At 40.5% G+C, this 19,412-nt stretch overlaps 1 protein-coding gene across 5 annotated transcripts in view; it reads left to right on the top strand.

Annotated features, from left to right (window-relative positions):
- The window catches only part of RSU1 (Ras suppressor protein 1), a 203,775-nt gene that overhangs the window by 111,494 nt on the left and 72,869 nt on the right, over positions 1-19,412 (top strand). For 4 of the 5 annotated variants that reach the window (XM_030320476.2, XM_030320478.1, XM_030320479.1 and 1 more), the window contains one exon: positions 1,835-1,967. The exons of the other annotated variant lie outside the window; for it this stretch is intronic. In XM_030320476.2, coding sequence (XP_030176336.1) covers positions 1,835-1,967 — 133 coding nt within the window. The remainder of the gene's footprint in view (positions 1-1,834; positions 1,968-19,412) is intronic. 5 annotated transcript variants of the gene reach the window in all.

Below are 19,412 nucleotides of genomic sequence, written 5' to 3'. Positions count from 1 at the left end.
CTCAGGACTTACAGCTCACACCCAAGTAGGATATGCAGCTAAGAGAATTTGGACAACTCAGGGATTTTGACTTGCCTGAGGCAGTTTTCTGACTCCTGGTTTAGAGAATAAAGCCTATTAATTTACCCAATGATTTAATATCTGACTAATGATGTTTAACCATTAGGATGAGGAAATTGACAATATTGATAATCTTGGAGAGAAATTTATCTGCTTATTTTTGTAGTTGACACCAACAAATTCTAAAAAGTAGCTTTGGAAAAATGATGAATTACTCATTATATTTGGTAATATCTGTTTTCTTGAGAAGCATTTTATTAAATTGTAATCACTTTTATATTGGTCTTTTCTTTAGTTTTCTGAATAGTTACAAGTTCGTATAACAAGAAGAAGACAAATTGAAACCATCAATTTTTTTAAGAAGAAATATTACATCATCTTCCCAGTACAAATGTTTGTGCATTTCTTAAGTTCAGATCAGCTAGGACATTATGTGCTTCATGGTATACTTGCATCCCAGAATGTGTTTTCCTTATCCTGAGTTATCAGTTATGACACAATTGGCAAGTAAAGTTTCAAAACTGGACAGGCAAGGCACGTTGGATGTATCTTGGGAAGAATAATCGGTGAGTCTCTTGTCCTGCAGGCTGGGAGTCTGAAAATGGACTTCCTCAGTAGGGCCTTTAGGGGAAGGCTTCTGGTGAGTCTGATGCCAAGCAGCCTGAATACGCGGCTGCTCCAACACCGTGCTGTCCTTGTCTCTTGCGTAGGCAAGCGTGTGGTGGGAAGCTTTTTCACACGTAGCCTTTACCATTTTTAAATATACCAAACGGGGGGGAAAAGGTCAACTGACTATTAACAGATGATATTCAGATGGGTGGCACTTGCTGACTTTGTTATGCTACCTTCCTTAACTCATCCGTGGTTGATCTAGAATATGTAACCTGAAAGCTTCACCAGACAGTGTAGAAAAAGAATACAAGATTTGGGGTCAGGAGCCTTGGGTTCAAATCCCGACTTTGACATTTTCTGATCTTGGACATATTACTTAATTTTGCCATGTTTCCATTTCTCCATCTATAAGCGATGTCAATTATTGACCTTAGGGATTGGTAGGTAATCAAATGAAGAAATGGTTTTTAAAGCTAATTCATCAGCTGGTAAGGAGTATACAGATGTGAGTTTCCAGCATTTCTGTGTTAATGAGATTCATTTAGTGCCGATTCTGTGATGTGCTTATGGTCCCTGAGTAATACAACAATAATTTTACTTGGGCAACGTTCTTATCTTCCTTCACTCGTGGTCTACTTTGATGAATGGTGATGTTGATTGGATTGGGTTTAGATGAGATTGGACAAGCAATAATATACATTGTCAAATAGAATTTCAGGAGGTTCTAAAAGGATTGTGTCTTTCAGTCTTGAATGGGTCATTTCCTTCTCTGTAACAAATACCTAGAAAAATAAAGTATATGCTGCATTTGCAAGAACACCTTCCAGGTTTCCTTCCTTCTTACCTTTTTATCTCCCTCCCTCCCTTCCCTCCCTCCCTCCCTCCCTCCCTCCCTCCCTCCCTCCCTCCCTTCCTTCCTTCCTTCCTTCCTTCCTTCCTTCCTTCCTTCCTTCCTTCCGTTGTTAATATCTTGGGCCAGGGTACTGTCACTAACATTTCTTGCATACCAGTAAGGACTTGAAGTAACATTTTTAAAAAATCAACTCAAATGATCCAAGAGGTATTTTGGGTTGTGCCGTGGTTACTGGGCAGGACTCCTTAGACCTGATTTGTGTTAGATGAAATGAACGTCACTTCTCCTCTTTTCCTTCCATCATTTCAGGAAACTTGGATTTAACTGGTCAGAAGCAAGTGTTCAAAGCAGAGAACAATCCCTGGGTTACCCCCATTGCTGACCAGTTCCAGCTTGGTGTGTCCCATGTGTTTGAATATATCCGTTCTGAGACATACAAATAGTAAGTAGACTGTGATTCTCTAAATCAGTAGACTGTCGTTTTACAGTATTTGTAATTATGCCATTTTTAAAAACTATCATATGACCTTGTCATATTGGTGGCGGTTAGCTTATAGTATTTTTAAATGTTTTATTAATAACCACAGGTAGTAATTGCCCCTGTTATTTATAGATTATTCTTAATTGACGTTTTCAAGGGGAATTCACACCAAAGTTGTTGAGAAAAATTTTAAGGCATTAAATTGGTTGCATATTCATGGCACTAACGAAATTCACCAGACACATTAAGATCAGCACGTACTTTTTTCTCCTTTGAATGCAAAGAATAAGAAATGTTATGAACAAAATTGTTAAGCAGTTTATTTATAGCATTAGGAGGAGATACTAGGAAAGCATCATTCTATTCTTTAGAAGCTCTTACTCTAGCAAGATGATAATCTCTCTAAGAGAAAAAGAAAAGGCAGAAAAAGAGGAGGAGGAATCAGCCAGCTTTAGTCACAGCATCAAAATCCCTTAAGTCCTTGCCCTGGGTCAAGGGCGACCTTGGGGAGCCAGCCCTAGGACCTAACTGTCCACACCTGTTTCTTCCTCATTGTGTCAAAGGGCAGCTGCAATTCTTCCATCCCCACTTGCCCTGTTGGTTCCTGCATCTCATCCCACCCCCATCCCTCAGTTGAAATGATCATTTATCTCAGTGCTTCCCGATCCTTAATGGTGAAATCTAGTCCCTTCTAGTGTTAAACAAATACAGAAGAGACCCGAAAAAAAAAAAAAAAAAAATCCATACTCTGATTTAATCAGATTTTGTGTCCAGCACCATCCTTGGAGAATTTCACATCCCAGCTACTAGAGAAGAGCGTGAGAATCATTAAAGGTCACATTCAGTTGGGAGTTTGCTTTTTGGGGCTTAAAAAAATCCCCCCCACTCAACACAGGCCTCACTGAGTCCGTGCTGGGGCAGCGGGTCAGGATTAGCCCACAGGGCAGAATCCCTGCCGGTAGATTGTCAGCTGTGTGCTTCTGGACCCTCCTCCCGTGTACCGTGTTCCTGGTCTCACATCTAGGACTTGGTGTAGTCCTGTGTGCCTCGGGCAGAGCCACAGAAGATGAGCCGGGAAGAACGATGGTGTTAAAATTAAATACGCTTAAATTGCTGAAATGATAGCATATCCTCATATGTGAAAGCCGCTTAAAGCACGATTTAGGTTTCTTTTAAGATGATACCGTGACATTTACAATATGCGTTTCAAGACTTACCTCAAGAGTAAACTGAGAGAAGTAGAAGATGTGTTTTATTGTTTCATGAGCCTCATAGTTACTTGCAATGATATATATAGTGTCTTTAAATATGAATATAGCTCAGCCTTGGAAATTAGTTCATTATGAAAATGTGTGAAAATATAATTGCAAATGAGCAGCGTATTGTTCATTTTTTTCCTCTTAAATTGTTAATCATTGCTATCATCAGTTTTAGATAGAGGTCTGATATTTTCTCAGTAAATGGGAGTCTCCATAGATCTTCGTTTGTAGGTTATCTTTTCAGAAAATCATTGTATATACCTTAACATACAGAAAAATACACAAACAAGCTTTTATGAACTCAGAACTGGGGAAAATATTCTGTTTTTCATTCTAGATAACCCTGTTTTATTTTATCATCCATTAATTTACAATCTATAGAGTATTAGAGCACATTGCCTATAAAAGCACTTCTAATTTTAATTTCATTTTAAAAGATTACGTTTTGAATTGATGGATATTGTGTTAACTCCAAGTCCTTGACTAATCACCATCATACACATTCAATATTCAATAACTATTGTATGTTACGAACTATTTCTGGTTATTTGAACATGGTTAGGATGTTGGATGAATGAGGCTCATGGCTTCGATTGAGTTCGTTAGTGGGCTCTTTGAAAGGGACTGTATATGACACAGCATTTTCATCAGTAGCATATTTGTTGCCTCTGGCCCCGTCTCTCTTACTAGCATCCTAGTTTTGAGGATCAGAGTAATGTAAACAATTTGCCCACTGGCTTATGTTCTGATTTCCTCCTGGAGAACGACGTTATCCTTTATACAGTGACATGAGCATCCACAAGCTTAAGTAAGCGTAGGGGAGTCATCACCCCCTTTCTTGGGGGACCAGTTAGTACAACGTTCACTGCTTTTAGAGGAGTCTGTGGGAGCCTCAACTGGGAGGATACACTTGATGTGACCTCCTTAAGGGCAGGGACCCTCGGTGAATTCCCTCAGAGTTCTCCCCTTCTCCTTAGGAAGGAGAGAACTGTTAGTGGCTTGGTATTTCAGCTTTCTGTCCTTCACCCATTCTCCCACATCTTCTGTGTTCACTCCTTTACTGAACGTACTAGCTGAACACGTGGCCTATTAACTAAGTTAGATGCTAAGTCAGACTCTTAGTCTTTTTTAAAATAGTACTTACACAAAAATGCCACCATTATGTTTCGCTGAGTGTTAAAATGTAAGGTCTTCTTGGGGCGCCTGAGTGGCTCAGTCGGTTAAGCTTCCTACTCTTGGTTTGGGCTCAGGTCATGATCTCATGGTTCGTGGGTTTGAGCCTCGTGAAGGGCTCTGTGCTGACAGTGACGATCCTGCTTAGGATTCTCTCTTTCTGCCCTTCCCTGACTCGTGCTTTCTCTCTCTCTCTCTCTCAAAATAAGTAAACTTAAAAAATAAAATAAAAGGGAAGAACCTCTTTTATATGAATAGCTGTACATTACTGTGTCCTCATGTAACTAGAACCCAACTTAATTCTTTAATTTTTTTCAGCAGCCACTTCCTAATTAGAGGACCTTTTGCATCCTTATCAACTACCTGAAAAAATGTTATTCTAATTAAGCAGGTGCTTGGCTACTTTTTTTTTTAAAGCTGGGCATGTGATGACTTTGAAGGAGCCGGTTTATTCATTACACATATTTTTTTCAAAAAAGCCAATTTCACATTCAGCACCTTCACCTTAGATATTCCGTTCTAAAAGCTGCAGTTTCTACTCTCGCTTGTCCTTTTTTGTGTAAGCCACATAGACCCCTTCCAGCAAAAAGTCCCTTTTTTGTGTATCGATCTTGAGACGACTCCCATGAAAGCACATTTTCATTTTGCTTTGGCACTTACTTGCCAACGCCTCTGCTTCCTTATTTTCCTTTTTTCTAACCAATCGACCCATTCCTAAGTGAGATCAGTAAACACCTCACCGGCATGTCTCGTTTTCATTCATGTCTGCGGTCGACTTTCACAGCGACCTTCACGTTCCAGGCACATCCTCAGAGGCCTTCTGAGTGTAGAGCAGCGACAGGTGGAGAAGACGGATTATCTGATTTCCAGGCTCTAATGGACTCCAAGAGGAGCCGCGGACATTGGAAACAAAACAGTGCAATCAGTGTTGAGGAAGAATTAAAATGTTCCGAGAGGATATGACACGAGGAAGATAGGAACTTGCGCAGTGGAGCAGGGGCCGGGGAGACGCGGGTAGGTGTGGCCGGGAGCATGTTATGGTAGCGTGCTGTACGTAGAACACGCTTGGGGCATTCATCATGCCTTCCCACTCATTTCTCAGGTGGGGACTGTTCTTTGTTATTTGTCATACTTTCAGCCAGGGGAACATATTGGCTGGTGTCATTGCATAAAAAAAGCCGCTCATCCAGTTTTTGAGGAGCAAACCCTACAAGTACATTAGCATTTTTCAGGCTGTCCTTAGGCCATAGGGTCACCTCCTAACGCTGTATCCGGTGGTGGTTTTCTTCTTGTTTGACCTCTTTTATTTCTGTGAAGCAGAATTATGATAGAATAGTCACCACTTGTTTAGTTTCCAGAAGGTAGATTCTTTTTTTTTTTTTTTTTTTTTTTTCCTCCAGGAGGAAGAAGTCAGATTAGAGTCAGGATCCTTGACAAGATTCTTTGTGAAAGGGAGTAACTCACACTTTTCACATTTCCATCAAGGAAGGTGGATGGGAACCGCAAGCCATTTTAAAAGCTGACAAGTTAACTCTTAACAAAAGAAGAGGTTTGACAAATGTTAGGCTGAAAATGTGTTGGTTGAAAGAGGCATTTGGAAAACAGGCACCCTCATGAAGGCTGCAATTTGTGAAGCATGGCGGTCCTTAAGCCTCACTTCCAGAGCGGTATAACTCAAAGGATGCTTCCCTGGCATTTTCCTGTCTCGTGACTTGCTTTTGTCTCTAGGGGAAGGCGCCACACTCACTTACTTTATTTTCTTTTTTAATCTTCAGTGGAGACTGGCCATACTATTATTCATGCCGGTTCTCGGAAACATTTTAACAAAGCAGTATTTGGTGGATGGTGGGCAGTGATGAGAAAAATGCCAGCAATTTCTTTTCACTACAAATCTAGCAAAATAAGTCATCCTGTTTGGCTTAAAAGGAGGAATACTTTGATCTTCTGGGTATCATCTCCAAACTTATTTTACTCGTACAGTTAAAACTAATGTTTTCTTTTTTTCTTCACTGTGTGCCAACCTATCGCAGGCTCTAGTGGACGTAAATGGGCTTTATTAAACAACTGTCATATCCTCTAATGCCTGCTGAGTCTGTGACGTAGAAGATCCTTAGAGACCAGATATATCTGGTCTACCAAAAGGCTAAAGCATTTCAAACCTAATAGGTGACCCCCCCCCCCACCACCCATTCATTTTAAGACAGGCCTTTCAGGAAGGAAATCCCATTTAACAAAACTTTCCAAACCTTATTATTTCCTGGTGAAGTATAAAAATGGATGCACAGAACTAGCAGATGGTTTTATAAATATCATGGAAAGATGAAGGAGAGTGTTAAACTTCCAGGACCTTTTTAGCAGTTAGTGAATTTTACATAGTGACTTAGGAATGCAGAAAAAACGTAGACTTCTCTTTCATTACTGTATCTGAAAACAGCTCAAATTAAGTCAGAGAAAAACAATATTTCCTTAGAGTAGACGTGAAAATGAAGAACCAGTTTTGTTTTTTTTTCCCCCCTAAAGCTTTGGACATAAAAGATTGTTTTTATTTTTAAAGGTTGACTGTGTATTGGGTGCCTGGTAATTTATATTTCCTCTATAGATGTTATATATGTATATATTTTTCTTGTTAATAAACATATTATCACATTTGCACCATAACATAAAATATGATTCAAATTCTTGACATCTCCAGATCTATTTGCATGCAAATATGTTGCATTTATCTAACATCGCTAAGAAATAGCAAAGAGAAAAGGGAAACTGTCCATAAAGTATATTTTGGGTAGTATGAGGTCATATCCCTTATCTGATGTTACCTTCAGTGGTAAAATTACACAGCGCTCCTTTTTCTCCAGATAGTATGTTACCGGCACAAGTTATTCCACTGAACAGACGTAATTTGGGATGTAGTATCAGCTGTCGTCCTTTGACATACTCATTCACCTGTTGCTGTCTGTGGCCATGAGCGTTTCATTGCTCTGGTAAATTAATACCTCCCTCTTAAGGTAACAGGAAGAAAACAGATCATGTGAGAAGAGAGTACATAACAATTTTCTCTCTCTTACAAGTTTTTTGATTAGATTAATGTAATTTACATTTAAAAGGATTTTTGCTCTTCTGCTTTTAACTTATTTAGCCCTATTATTCAGGTAAACTTGAGAGGTAATTAGTAATTTTCCATTTTCTTTGTACATATGCACATTTCTTTCAATACATGAAGTTTTTACATGCCTTGTGAAGCTTTATTTTTCTAGTTTTATTTTATTTTATAGTTTGTGCAAAATGGTTCGGTTTTTTAAATGGAAGGTGTTTCCCATTCGATATTGCCGGTACACCTGAAGTTTGGGAGAGTTAAAGGAGGGAACCTCTACCCCCTAAACATAGTAAGGTCAAAGTTGAACCTTGCCAGGGTTTACAAACTAGCTTCAGGATGCTACCTGTTATTCCTGAACGCATCTGGGAAACCCTGTCTTATACATATTTGGGGATGTTTTTTACTCTGACTTGAATATACGCGCACACTTGGAAAAGCTTCCCTCCCATACCCATGTTCGCTGTGGTCCTCCAATGTGGTCACGCCGTAGCCACATTGTGCTGGCCTGCCAGCCCTGTGGGGACAGGTTCAGGCATGTTTGGCCGATGGGCAGGAGCTGTGTGAGTCTTTCTGCATTTTATGTAGCCACTTGTGTCCTTACCACTAAAAGGTTGAATACATTTAGGGGCGCCTGGGCGGCTCGGTCGGTTAAGCATCCGACTTCGGCTCAGGTCACAATCTCATAGCTTGTGAGTTTGAGCCCCACGTCGGGCTCTGTGCTGACAGCTCAGAGCCTGGAGCCTGTTTTGGATTCTGTGTCTCCCTCTTTCTCTGCCTCCCCTGCTCATGCTCTGTCTCTCTCTGTCTCAAAACTAAATACAAACATTAAAAAAAAAAAAAAAAAAGTTGAATACATTTAGAATAAATGGGAAAAAAACACAACTTCCACAAAGGGAGAAGAGTGATGTTTATTCTGAACCTCGCACCTTTATGTAATACTGTAAAGAACAGAACCTTCATGTCCTCCCTCCCCCACCCCATCTCCTCGCTTGTATGTTGACTGTCCAGTTGCATTAAGCCTGTCTTGCACAGCTGTACTGTTATGTACAGCGTGATTCGTTACAGTTTCAATTTAAGGTAAATAGAATACAGATAATTTGTTCCACTTGACAGGAGAAAATCAACATAGCCTAGACCCAGCTTGCCCTCTGAAAGGGAAATGTGTCAGGTTACTTCCTCTTCAAGAGCTATTTTGAGTTCCATTTTTAGATGGTATTCACTTGATAGAATCACATTGATCTATTGAGTATTGACCTCCTCAGTGAAATGAAATTGATCAGCCTTGCATATTGACAACTTTTTTTTTTTTAACTTCCATTCGTCTTAAGTTCAATGCTTGATGCTTTCTGTCCAGCTAAGATGAGTTATTGCCTGTATTTGCAGTTTTTATTTGAGAGATAAATTAATAAGTGGTGCTTTTATAATAAAGAAAAACCTTGTGGTTTCTAGTCTCTACACAGCAATACCTTGTTTTATTACATGCAGGCTTTTCATTGAGGCCTGGCCTCCTATTCTGGTTGCGAATTACTGGAGGGTTTTGAGGAGGAGTTTTTGGTAAATTTTTGGGAGTTCAGTACTGTCAGCTATTCTGGTTTAGAATGTTTACAATGTGAAAGGAGTTTCAATCAGCTTTATCCTATAAAAAACTCAACTGTGAGTTACATTTATAGGCATTTGTTGATGTTCCAATTTATTTGTCAGCCATTAAGGCAACAACTTTTCATATTTTATCCTCTTCTGTTTGTATATTATTTCACGTATATTTTTAAGACTCATGGTATCAGGGTGCCTGGATGGCTCAGTTGGTTAAGCATCCAACTTCAGCTCATGATTACACAGTTTGTGAGTTTGAGCCCCGCAGCTAACAGTGCAGAGTCTGCTTGCGATTCTCCCTCTCCCCGTCTCCCATTACCTCTCCCCCAGTTGTTCCTGTGTGCTCTCCCCCACCCCCTCTCTAAATAAATAAACTTAAAAAAAAAAAGACTCATGGTACAAAAAGTTTGTGGTCAAGAAATACTATTTCCGGGGCGCCTGGGTGGCTTGGTCAGTTAAGCGTCCGACTTCGGCTCAGGTCATGATCTCACGGTCCATGAGTTCGAGCCCCGCATCGGGCTCTGTGCTGACAGCTCAGAGCCTGGAGCCTGTTTCGGATTCTGTGTCTCCCCCTCTCTCTGCCCCTCCCCTGTTCATTCTCTGTCTCAAAAATAAATAAACGTTAAAAAAAAAAATTAAAAAAAAAAAGAAATACTAGTTCCACTGTAATAGTTTGTCGTAGACTCTGGGTCTGAAGTTCTCTCTTGTCCAGCAAGAGAGCGGACACAGGATTAAAATGCAAGAGAGGCTAATGTTCAGGAGGAGACAAGAGCCCAGAGTGAGGGTCCGTGCTCCATTTTTATTAGGATCAGAAGGCTTACAAGCGTGATAGATGTGCAGAAAGAGACAGTGAAACCTTGAACATTAACTCACGCGTGTGGGGAAATAAGGATTCGAAGATACTGCTGTGTTAGGGGTTGGGTCAATACGAAACAAAATCTTGGAGCCAGGCAGATGGTTGTTCGGCTGGCAAGAGGCTCCACTTTGGGTCTTTTTATCTTAGCTAGCCTAGGGGATAAGACAGAGCATGCTACCTCAGGGTCAACAAGGCACCTTTCTTTGGCTAATTAGCTCTGCTCCTGGCAATTTCACCCTGCTTTGGTCTAGGGCCCAGTTTAGGTGTTTACCTATTTTGGTCCTTCTCTCCTGTGAAAGCAGCTATTGTACTAAGTTGGGGGGCGTTGTCACCCAAAATACGTAATCTTGATTACCTAATCTTGGATGCTTACATTCTGTGGCTTCCTAATTCTTTATGCCTTGTTAACCCATGGGTGCAAGCTCCGGGAGTTCCTCAGGCATATTCCCCACAACAGTTAATTTTTAGGTAGTCTCACTTGTAGCATACAAGGTGTTTCATCACCTTCAAAATGTATATCTTATTCTCCATCCAAGTAGATAGTGTGTTTTTAGAAAAGAAATAAATTATCATTGAGGATGTGGTTGTTTTAGATGTCACATTTACCAGATAAGCACATAGCTTTTTTCTTTTTCTTCCTGCTGATACCTAGTTTTGTCTAATTGTGGCTGTTGAAGCCATTCAGCAGAACTTTATTATCTTACTGTCCTGGAGGCTGGAAGTCTGAGATCAAGGGTTGGAGGGGTTGGTTTTTTCTGAGGGATGGATCTGTTCCAGGCCTTTCTCCTTGGCCTGCAGATGGCCATTTTCTCCCCGTGTGTCTTCACATGATCTTCCTTGCGTGTTTATCTGTTTCTGCGTCCAAATTTCCCATTCTTATAAGGACGCAAATATCACATTCTGAGGTGCTGGGGGCTAGGACTTCAGCAGATGAGTTTGGGAACGGATAGGGGTACAGTTAACCCATGGCACTCTTGTTACTCAGACACCCACAAATCGCGTTCAGTTCTCTATTTGTCCACCACCTTCTCTATTCTTCTCCTCCGCCACCCCCATGGCTTCACCCGTAGGCATGTTCTGTTTATTAGTATGTTTCACTGACTGTGTGAGGCTTGATCTACCCCCCCACCCACCCCATGCCTCTCTTAATGTGCTTGGCTTTTGGGGTTCTGTTCCCCCAAAGCATGCAGATTGACTCCTGTTTCATTTCAGGGACACATGTGATAGGCTCTTGTTCCTGGCAGAGGAGTCAGTGTTTTTTACTGCTCATCTTCCTGTAACAGCAGACCACATTAAAACAGAAACTGGTCAGGATTTGAACGTTCCTTGGGAATGAAAGGCACCTAACACAGCCCCTTCCTTTGTCCCATTTGGCTAGAGAATTCAACAAGGAAGGCTTACATAGAGCACCAACCCCTGGACCCCATGCTGTTTCTTTCACAGAATCTTCTAGAGGGGAGATGTTGTGCAGGGGGCCTTTGTCCTCCTGTCTGCTTCATGCCGTGGGACCCATGCTAGTAAGTAAGGAATCTTCTCCCTGGGACTTTGTGGTCTTGAGTGGTAGCTCCTAGCATTGTACTCAGTAAGGGATCAGGGATTTCCTGACTCGTCTCAGAGTTGCGGTAACCACATTTGGAGCCCTTGTAACTTTGCTTCATTTTCTTTACCTTATCTCCAGAGATCTCCAGAGTCTTTACAGGCAAGAATGAGACTACTCATAACAAAGGAGGGAGTTCTGTTCTTACCTAATTAAGACAGGTTTGCTTTCCCAGCAGAGGGAGAAAGACATCGGAGATAGCGTGCATATTTTCTTATGATGCACCATGACGTAAAGACAAAGGCATACTCTGACCTGAGGAAAAAGAAGTCTGTTCTTAGTGTATGTCCTGGTCCTTAAAGGTGGCTTCTTGTCCCACCTTCTGGTCGGCGGCAGACGGCCTCTTCACACCCACTCAACTTCCCCATCTCAAAGTGAGTGATGCAAACTAGATCATCTCAAAGTTGCCCCAGCAATGATTTTTTTTTAATGTTTATTTATTTTTGAGAGTGAGAGAGAGAGAGACAGAGTATGAGCGTGGGAGGGGTAGAGAGAGAGGGAGACACAGAATCCGAAGCAGGCTCCAGGCTCTGAGCTGTCAGCACAGAGCCCGACGCGGGGCTTGAACTCACGAGCTGTGAGATCATGACTTGAGCCGAAGTCAGTCGCCCAAGCTACTGAGCCACCCAGGCGCCCCCCAGCAATGATTTTTAATTCCATTTTTCCCCCTCTGGGAAACATGTTTTATTGTCTATATTCATTATTTTTAAAAAATTTAGTTTAATTCCTTAATTTGCCCCCCCATATGGCTTTACTTCATTGATTTTTTTTTTAAGGCAACAGAAGATGATGATGACCCTGAATATAAATTGTTACAGGAAAATGGATACAAGATAAAATTACCAGATCAACCTTTTTATTCTATATTTTATGGAATGCCTAATATATGTTTGGCAGTAACTTATTCCTACACATGAATTCCTGACACTTTCGATTCTTCAGACTTATTAATCAGTGTAGTCAGCACCAGAGCAATTTTATGAGACTTACCAGTCATCAAAAATTTATTATCAGATAAATCAAAGAAACAACGAGCATCTTAATAGGGTAGAGAAAGTGGCATGTAAAGGATCGTTTAAGACTGTGCTTTTTGTCGGTTGTGTGTTATATTTACAACCAGTATCAGAGAACTTACCTACAATTTCATGCGAAGAATCAGCAGGGTGATCGTTACCTTCTTAGGTGAAACCTCTTTTCTTTGTTTTTGTCCAGTAGAATATTCCGTTGGGTCTGCCATTGGGTCTGACTGTAGGACTGGGGATGCTAAACAGACAGAAAGTAGGAAACATCATGTTCCAATGATACGCTTACAGCATTTATTTTAAAATAGGATCTACATTTTTCTTTGGGATTTTGTTACCATTGTCATCCAAAGTTCAGAACTATCAAGCTCTGTCCTTTCCAATCGGAGCGAGATTACTAAGCTTGAACTCTTCGAAGTGGCCTGGGGAGGCAGCAGTAGGCAGACTGCCGCTCTTGTGGACGGGCTCCGCGTGTACCTTCTGAGAAATGAGGCACAGGTTTACGTCTGCTGTATTCTTGGCACTGTTTTTGACACCATTCTGACAGTGTGGAAAAAAAAGATTGGATCCTCATCATGTGAGATGAGCTGTTGGGAGGGGAGCTTTTCCATCACCTGAGCCCCGTCCTGAGGGTACCAGACTCCCAATTGTCTACAAGACAGAAGGGTCATGGCAGTGGCCCAAGGAAGAGCTGAGCTGCACTGAGGAGCTTAATACGGAACCACTGGGAGTGGACCCAAAAGATGAGGCTGGGTTGCTTCCCATCAGAGATACAACCTGCTTCCCACCTCGCACATCCTTAAGTGCTGTTTTCTCTGCCTAGAATGTTCCTTCTTCCCGTACTTCCCTATTGAATGCCCAAGTGTTTTTCAAGTATCAAATATTGCTTCCTTAGAGACCTTTTTGTGACTATTTCCCTATTGCCCAGCTATTCCAAATCCCTTTTATCATCCTTCTTCAGTGCCTTTTCTTTTTCCTTAGTAGCAATTTTAGTGATAATAATGATCAGTTATTGAGTATTTACCATGTGACAGGCATTGTGCTAAACTCATTATAAATGCTGTTGATCATTTCTGTGAATACTACCTTTATTTGTTGGCGAAGGGAACTGAGTACGTGTTTTCTTTCCCTTACGAGGCTGTAATCTTTCTGAGAGCATTACTCAAGATTCCCTCATGCCTGGGCTTTGCTTGTGGCATAGCCTCTGTGTCTTCTATAAATGACCTGCCTCATGCAGAGGAGCCTCAGATAGGCTGCCCTGATTCCTGAAAGAAAGAAGAAAAACAAAAAACAAAGCACCTTTCTGGCATCTAGAATGCACCAAGTTACAGTTTTTTGTTTTTGTTTTTGCTGTGCACAGTAAACAATAGTCAAAACATTAAAATCCATTCTCACTATACAGTATAGTATTGAGTGAAGATTCTGTCTTCACAGTAGTGTTTCATTGTTTCTATTGATCTCTTTTTCCCCGCCATACTCCCATATTAGAAATGAAATTGTGTTTTAACTTCACAAACAAATGAATTGTATTTGGAAAGCGAGACCTTCCTCTATGTGAATCTGCAGACTCTGTGTTCATTTGCCTTCTCTTTGTCCATCAAGAAGAGTGTTTCATGCTGTCTGGAGTGTGTGGTTGTGTTGTAAATATTTGGAATATTTTTGAGAGAGACGTAGTGTACCGGCTGGTACAGGTGGTTATCTCTAGGCAGGGAAACTTTATGGGTAGAGGCAGGCAGGGCAGGACATAGTCTCCCTTTTTACCATTTGGAACCGATTGAATGTTCTATTTTGTCCATTACTAGCTGTTATATCACTCTGTATCTATGTACACAATGTGTACATAGATGTTTATGTTTACATATATACATACATGTTTATTATGTATATATATATTACACATATATTACATGTATATATAATATGTATCACTTTGTACACTATTAAATATTAATATCACTACTTAACAGATTGTTTAAAAACCAAAGAATAACCAGTAGGGCCCTTGAAGCTAAGAAACCACAAAGCATGTAGCTGTATGCAGGCATGCTTTGTTTTATTGCACTTTGCTTTATTATGCTTCTCACATAATGAGGTTTTTTACATACTGAAGGTTTGTGGCCATCCCTGTGTTGAACTACTCTGTTGGTGTCATTTTTCCAATAGCATTTGCCAACTTATTATCTCTGTGTCATGTTTTGGTAATTCTCACAATATTTCAGGCTTTTTCATTATTGGTACATTTCTTTTTTTTTTTTTTCAATATGAAATTTATTGTCAAATTGGTTTCCATACAACACCCAGTGCTCATCCCAACAGATGCCCTCAATAGCCATCACCCACCCTCCCCTCCCTCCCACCCCCCATCAACCCTCAGATTGTTCTCAATTTTTAAGAGTCTTTTATGGTTTGGCTCCCTCCCTCTCTAACTTTTTTTTTTCTCCTTCCCCTCCCCCATGGTCTTCTGTTAAGTTTCTCAGGATCCACATAATGAAAACATATGGTATCTGTCTTTCTCTGTATGACTTATTTCACTTAGCATAACACTCTCCAGTTCCATCCACATTGCTACAAAAGGCCATATTTCTTTCTCATTGCCACGTAGTATTTCATTGTGTATATAAACCACGATTTCTTTATCCATTCATCAGTTGATGGACATTTAGGCTCTCTCCATAATTTGGCTATTGTTGAGAGTGCTGCTATAAACATGCATCAGTACTCCTGTATCCCTTGGGTAAATTCCTAGCAGTGCTATTGGTGGGTCATAGGGTAGATCTATTTTTAGTTTTTTGAGGAACCTCCACACTGTTTTCTAGAGCGGCTGCACAGTTTGCATTCCCACCAACACTGCAAGAGGGTTCCCGTTTCTCCACATCCTCTCCAGCATCTATAGTCTCCTGATTTGTTCATTTTAGCTACTCTGACTGGCGTGAGGTGATACCTGAGTGTGGTTTTGATTTGTATTTCCCTGATGAGGAGTGACGTTGAGCATCTTTTCATGTGCCTGTTGGCCATCTGGATGTCTTCTTTAGAGAAGTGTCTGTTCATGTCTTCTGCCCATTTCTTCCCTGGATTATTTGTTTTTCGGGTGTGGAGTTTGGTGAGTTCTTTTTAGATTTTGGATACTAGCCCTTTGTCCGATATGTGATTTGCAAATATCTTTTCCCATTCCATCAGTTGCCTTTTAGTTTTGTTGATTGTTTCCTTTGCAGTGCAGATGCTTTTTATCTTCATGAGGTCCCAAAGTTCATTTTTGCTTTTAATGCTCTTGCCTTTGGAGGTGTGTCAAGTAAGAAATTGCTGCGGCTTAGGTCAGAGAGGTTTTTTCCGCTTTTTCCTCTAGGGCTTTGATGGTTTCCTGTCTTACATTCGGGTCCTTTATCCATTTGGAGTTTATTTATGTGTATGGTGTAAGAAAGTGGTCTAGTTTCATTCTTCTGCATGTTGCTGTCCAGTTCTCCCAGCACCATTTGTTAAAGAGACTGTCTTTTTCCCATTGGATGTTCTTTCCTGCTTTGTCAAAGATTAGTTGGCCATACTTTCGTGGGTCCAATTCTGGAGTCTCTATTCTATTCCATTGGTCTATGTGTCTGTTTTGGTGCCAATACCATGCTGTCTTGATGATTACAGCTTTGTAGTAGAGGCTAAAGTCGGGGATTGTGATGCCTCCTGCTTTGGTCTTCTTCTTCAAAATTACTTTGGCTCTTCGGGGTCTTTCGTGGTTCCATACAAATTTTAGGATTGCTTGTTGTAGCTGCAAGAAAAAAGAAATGGAAAAACATTCCGTGCTCATGGATTGGAAGAAAATATATTGTTAAAATGTCAATACTACCCAAAGCTATCTACACATTCAACGCAATCCCAATCAATATTGCTACATTTCTTATGGTGATCCATGATCAGTGATCTTTGATGATACTAGTGTCATTGTTGTGGGGTACCATGAATCGCGCCTATCTAAGACACAAACTGAATGGATAGATGTTGTGTGTTCTGACTACTCCACTGATGGGCTGTTCCCCTGTCTCTGTCCTACTCCTCTGGCCTCTCTTCCCTGAGAGATAGGGTAGGAATAACAAGAGAACTGGAATTAGCAGTGGAGCCTAAAGATGGAACTGAATGGCTACAGTCTCACGGTCAAATTTGACTGGATGAGGAGTTGCTTCTTATGGATGAGCAAAGAACGTGGTTTCCTAAAGCAGAATCTCCTGGTGAAGTGAAGGTGCTTTGAAGACTGTTCAAAATGACAAAAAAGGTTTAGACAGTTACCCAAACTTAGATGATACAGCAGCTGTAGGGTTTGAGAGGATTGACTTTTGAAAGAAGTTCTCCTGTGAATAGTATGCTCAAACAACATCGCGTGATACCGAGAAATTGTCGGTAAAAGAGAGTGAGTCGAGACAGCAAACTTCATTATTGTCTTATCGTAAGAAATTGTCGCAGTCACTCCAGTATCAAGCAGCCAGCACCCTGATCAGTCAGCGGCCATCAACATCGAGGGGAGACCCTCCACCAGCAAAAAGATGATGATTTCACTGAAAGCTCACGTGATGGTCAGCATTTTTAGCAAAAATATGCATTTATTTAGACATAATACTATAGCACCCTTAGTAAACTACAGGATAATGTCAACGCAACTTTTACATGCACTGGGAAACCAAAAAATTCGTTTGGCTTACTGATTGAAATAAGTAAATAAGTATTTGCTTTATTGTAGAGCCTGGAACCAAACCCTCTCACTACTATGTCTGAGGAATGCATGCCTGTGATTGTTTTTTGTCTCCTGTGATAGCTCTTTTCCGTTCATTTGCCTCAGTTGAGTAGAACCCTTCGTACAGTCTCTCTTTAACCAGGTACACCCAAACCTTCTTAAAGAAGGTTCAGAAGAAAGAAGTCCTGAGTCTTAGAAAGGGATTCTCTGAGAGAGCTTGAAAGAATGTTTCTTACTTAATGAGGTTGATCATTCCTATTCTTTGCTTAAGTATTGTGAAATCCTATGTTTTTTTTATAACATGTCACAGATATAGCATCAGGCTTTCCTGCGTCCTTGGAAGAATCTGTAACAATCCATTTTTCTGTCATAATCCAATGTGAGATGGGAAAAGGTGGTCATTCACAAAGATGTAACAGAGGAAAATAAGGAAAAAACAAAACGTACTTGAGCGCTGAGTTTCTTTAAATAGAGGTATTTTCCCACCTTATAGTTGAAGTGACTGAAAGTAAGTTTTTCCTATATTTGAAATGTCATGAGAGTTTGAAATAAGAAAGAATGGATGTTCGAAGAATTCGTTACATATGAGATGATGAGATTAAGCTTCAGGTTCCCATATAAGACATGGATTTTTTTTTTTGTTATAATTCTTCTCTCTCATTTAATTTTTTTTTGGCTGTAAGTTAAGATGACGTGTGTGTTTCAGACTGTTTATGTGAGATTATGAGCATTTTTAATCTGTTCCTGTGCATTCTTAATAGAAACTGCGTGAGTGGTGATCTTTTAATAGACTATGTCTTGCAACTAGGGAATTTATTTTGGTACTCAATTCTAGATAATTCCTAAGGAATGCAAATTTTGTTAATAACAGTTTTTGCTTTGAAATACTTAAAATCTTGGAACTGTATTTTTTTTCTAGTTTTCTGAAACAGACTTTTTTATTTTTATATAAACTTTTAATAAGATCAACAGGGAGCATACCAGTCATGAGGTTGATTGAATGAAAATGTCTTTATTATCTTTATTATTTTGATACTGAAACACGGTTAGAGAAAGATACAATGGGATACGAGGCAAATGCTCCCTCGAGACCAGCATGTGAATACATTATACAAGCTTTTACTAGAAACATTCGGAACATGAGGATGTCCAGTACCCTCTCCGCTTCCTCCATTTTTCTTTTATTCATGAACTAACATCCAGGTGGATTAGTGAGTGAGAGAAGTTGCCTTAGTTACACTGAGGAGAGAGAATTGACATTCACGGATGTCCTGCTGTGTTCGAGGCCCTGATAGGTTCCTTGCAGGCTTCATCTCCTGCAGTTTTATGACTCCGTAAGACGTAAGTGTCAGTTCAGCTGGCTTTCAGATGTGAAAATGGAGAGTTGCAGATTAAGTAAAATGACCAAGGTTTACCCGAGTGGTAGAGCCAGACATCAAACTCCATCAATCTTACTCAAAAGAGCACTGCTGGAGGTGCCTAGGCGGCTCATTCTATTAAGCGTCTGATTCTTGATTTTGGCTCAGGTCATGATCTCACAGTGTATGAGATTAAGTCTCACTTTGGGCTCTGCCCTGACAGCGTGGAGCCTGCTTGAGATTCTCTAGCCTTCTCTGCCCCTCCCCTGCTCGCTCACGTGCATGCTCTCTCTCTCTCAAAGTAAATAAATTAACACTTAAAAAAGAATTTAATAAAAAAAAAAAAAACTGTCTCATATTCTACCTGTTGCTTTTTGAGTATTATTTAGGAAGAGAAAGGAAATGCCAAGATTATACTGACATTCTGAAAAGGAAGTTAAAGTATGACGCTTAATGGTACAGTTATCATCATTCAGCTTTTCTGGTTCTTAAATCCAGCCCTAGTCAGTTGAACATCCCATTTCAGCTCAGGTCGTGATCTCACAGCTTGTGGGTTCGAGCTCCACATCGGGCTTCAAGCTGACAGCTCAGAGCCTGAAGCCTGTTTCAGATTCTGTGTCTCCCTCTCTTTCTATCCCTCCTCCACTCATGCACTGTCTCTCTCTCACATATAAATAAATGTTGAAAAAAATTTTTAAATCCCAGTGCCCTATAGGGCCATATCCCCATCCTATAGTTGAAAG

This window comes from Lynx canadensis, chromosome B4 (genome assembly GCF_007474595.2).
Source record: "Lynx canadensis isolate LIC74 chromosome B4, mLynCan4.pri.v2, whole genome shotgun sequence".
Lineage (NCBI taxonomy): Eukaryota > Metazoa > Chordata > Mammalia > Carnivora > Felidae > Lynx > Lynx canadensis.
Note: the sequence above shows the minus strand (reverse complement) of the source record. Positions and strands in the feature narration are given on the sequence as shown.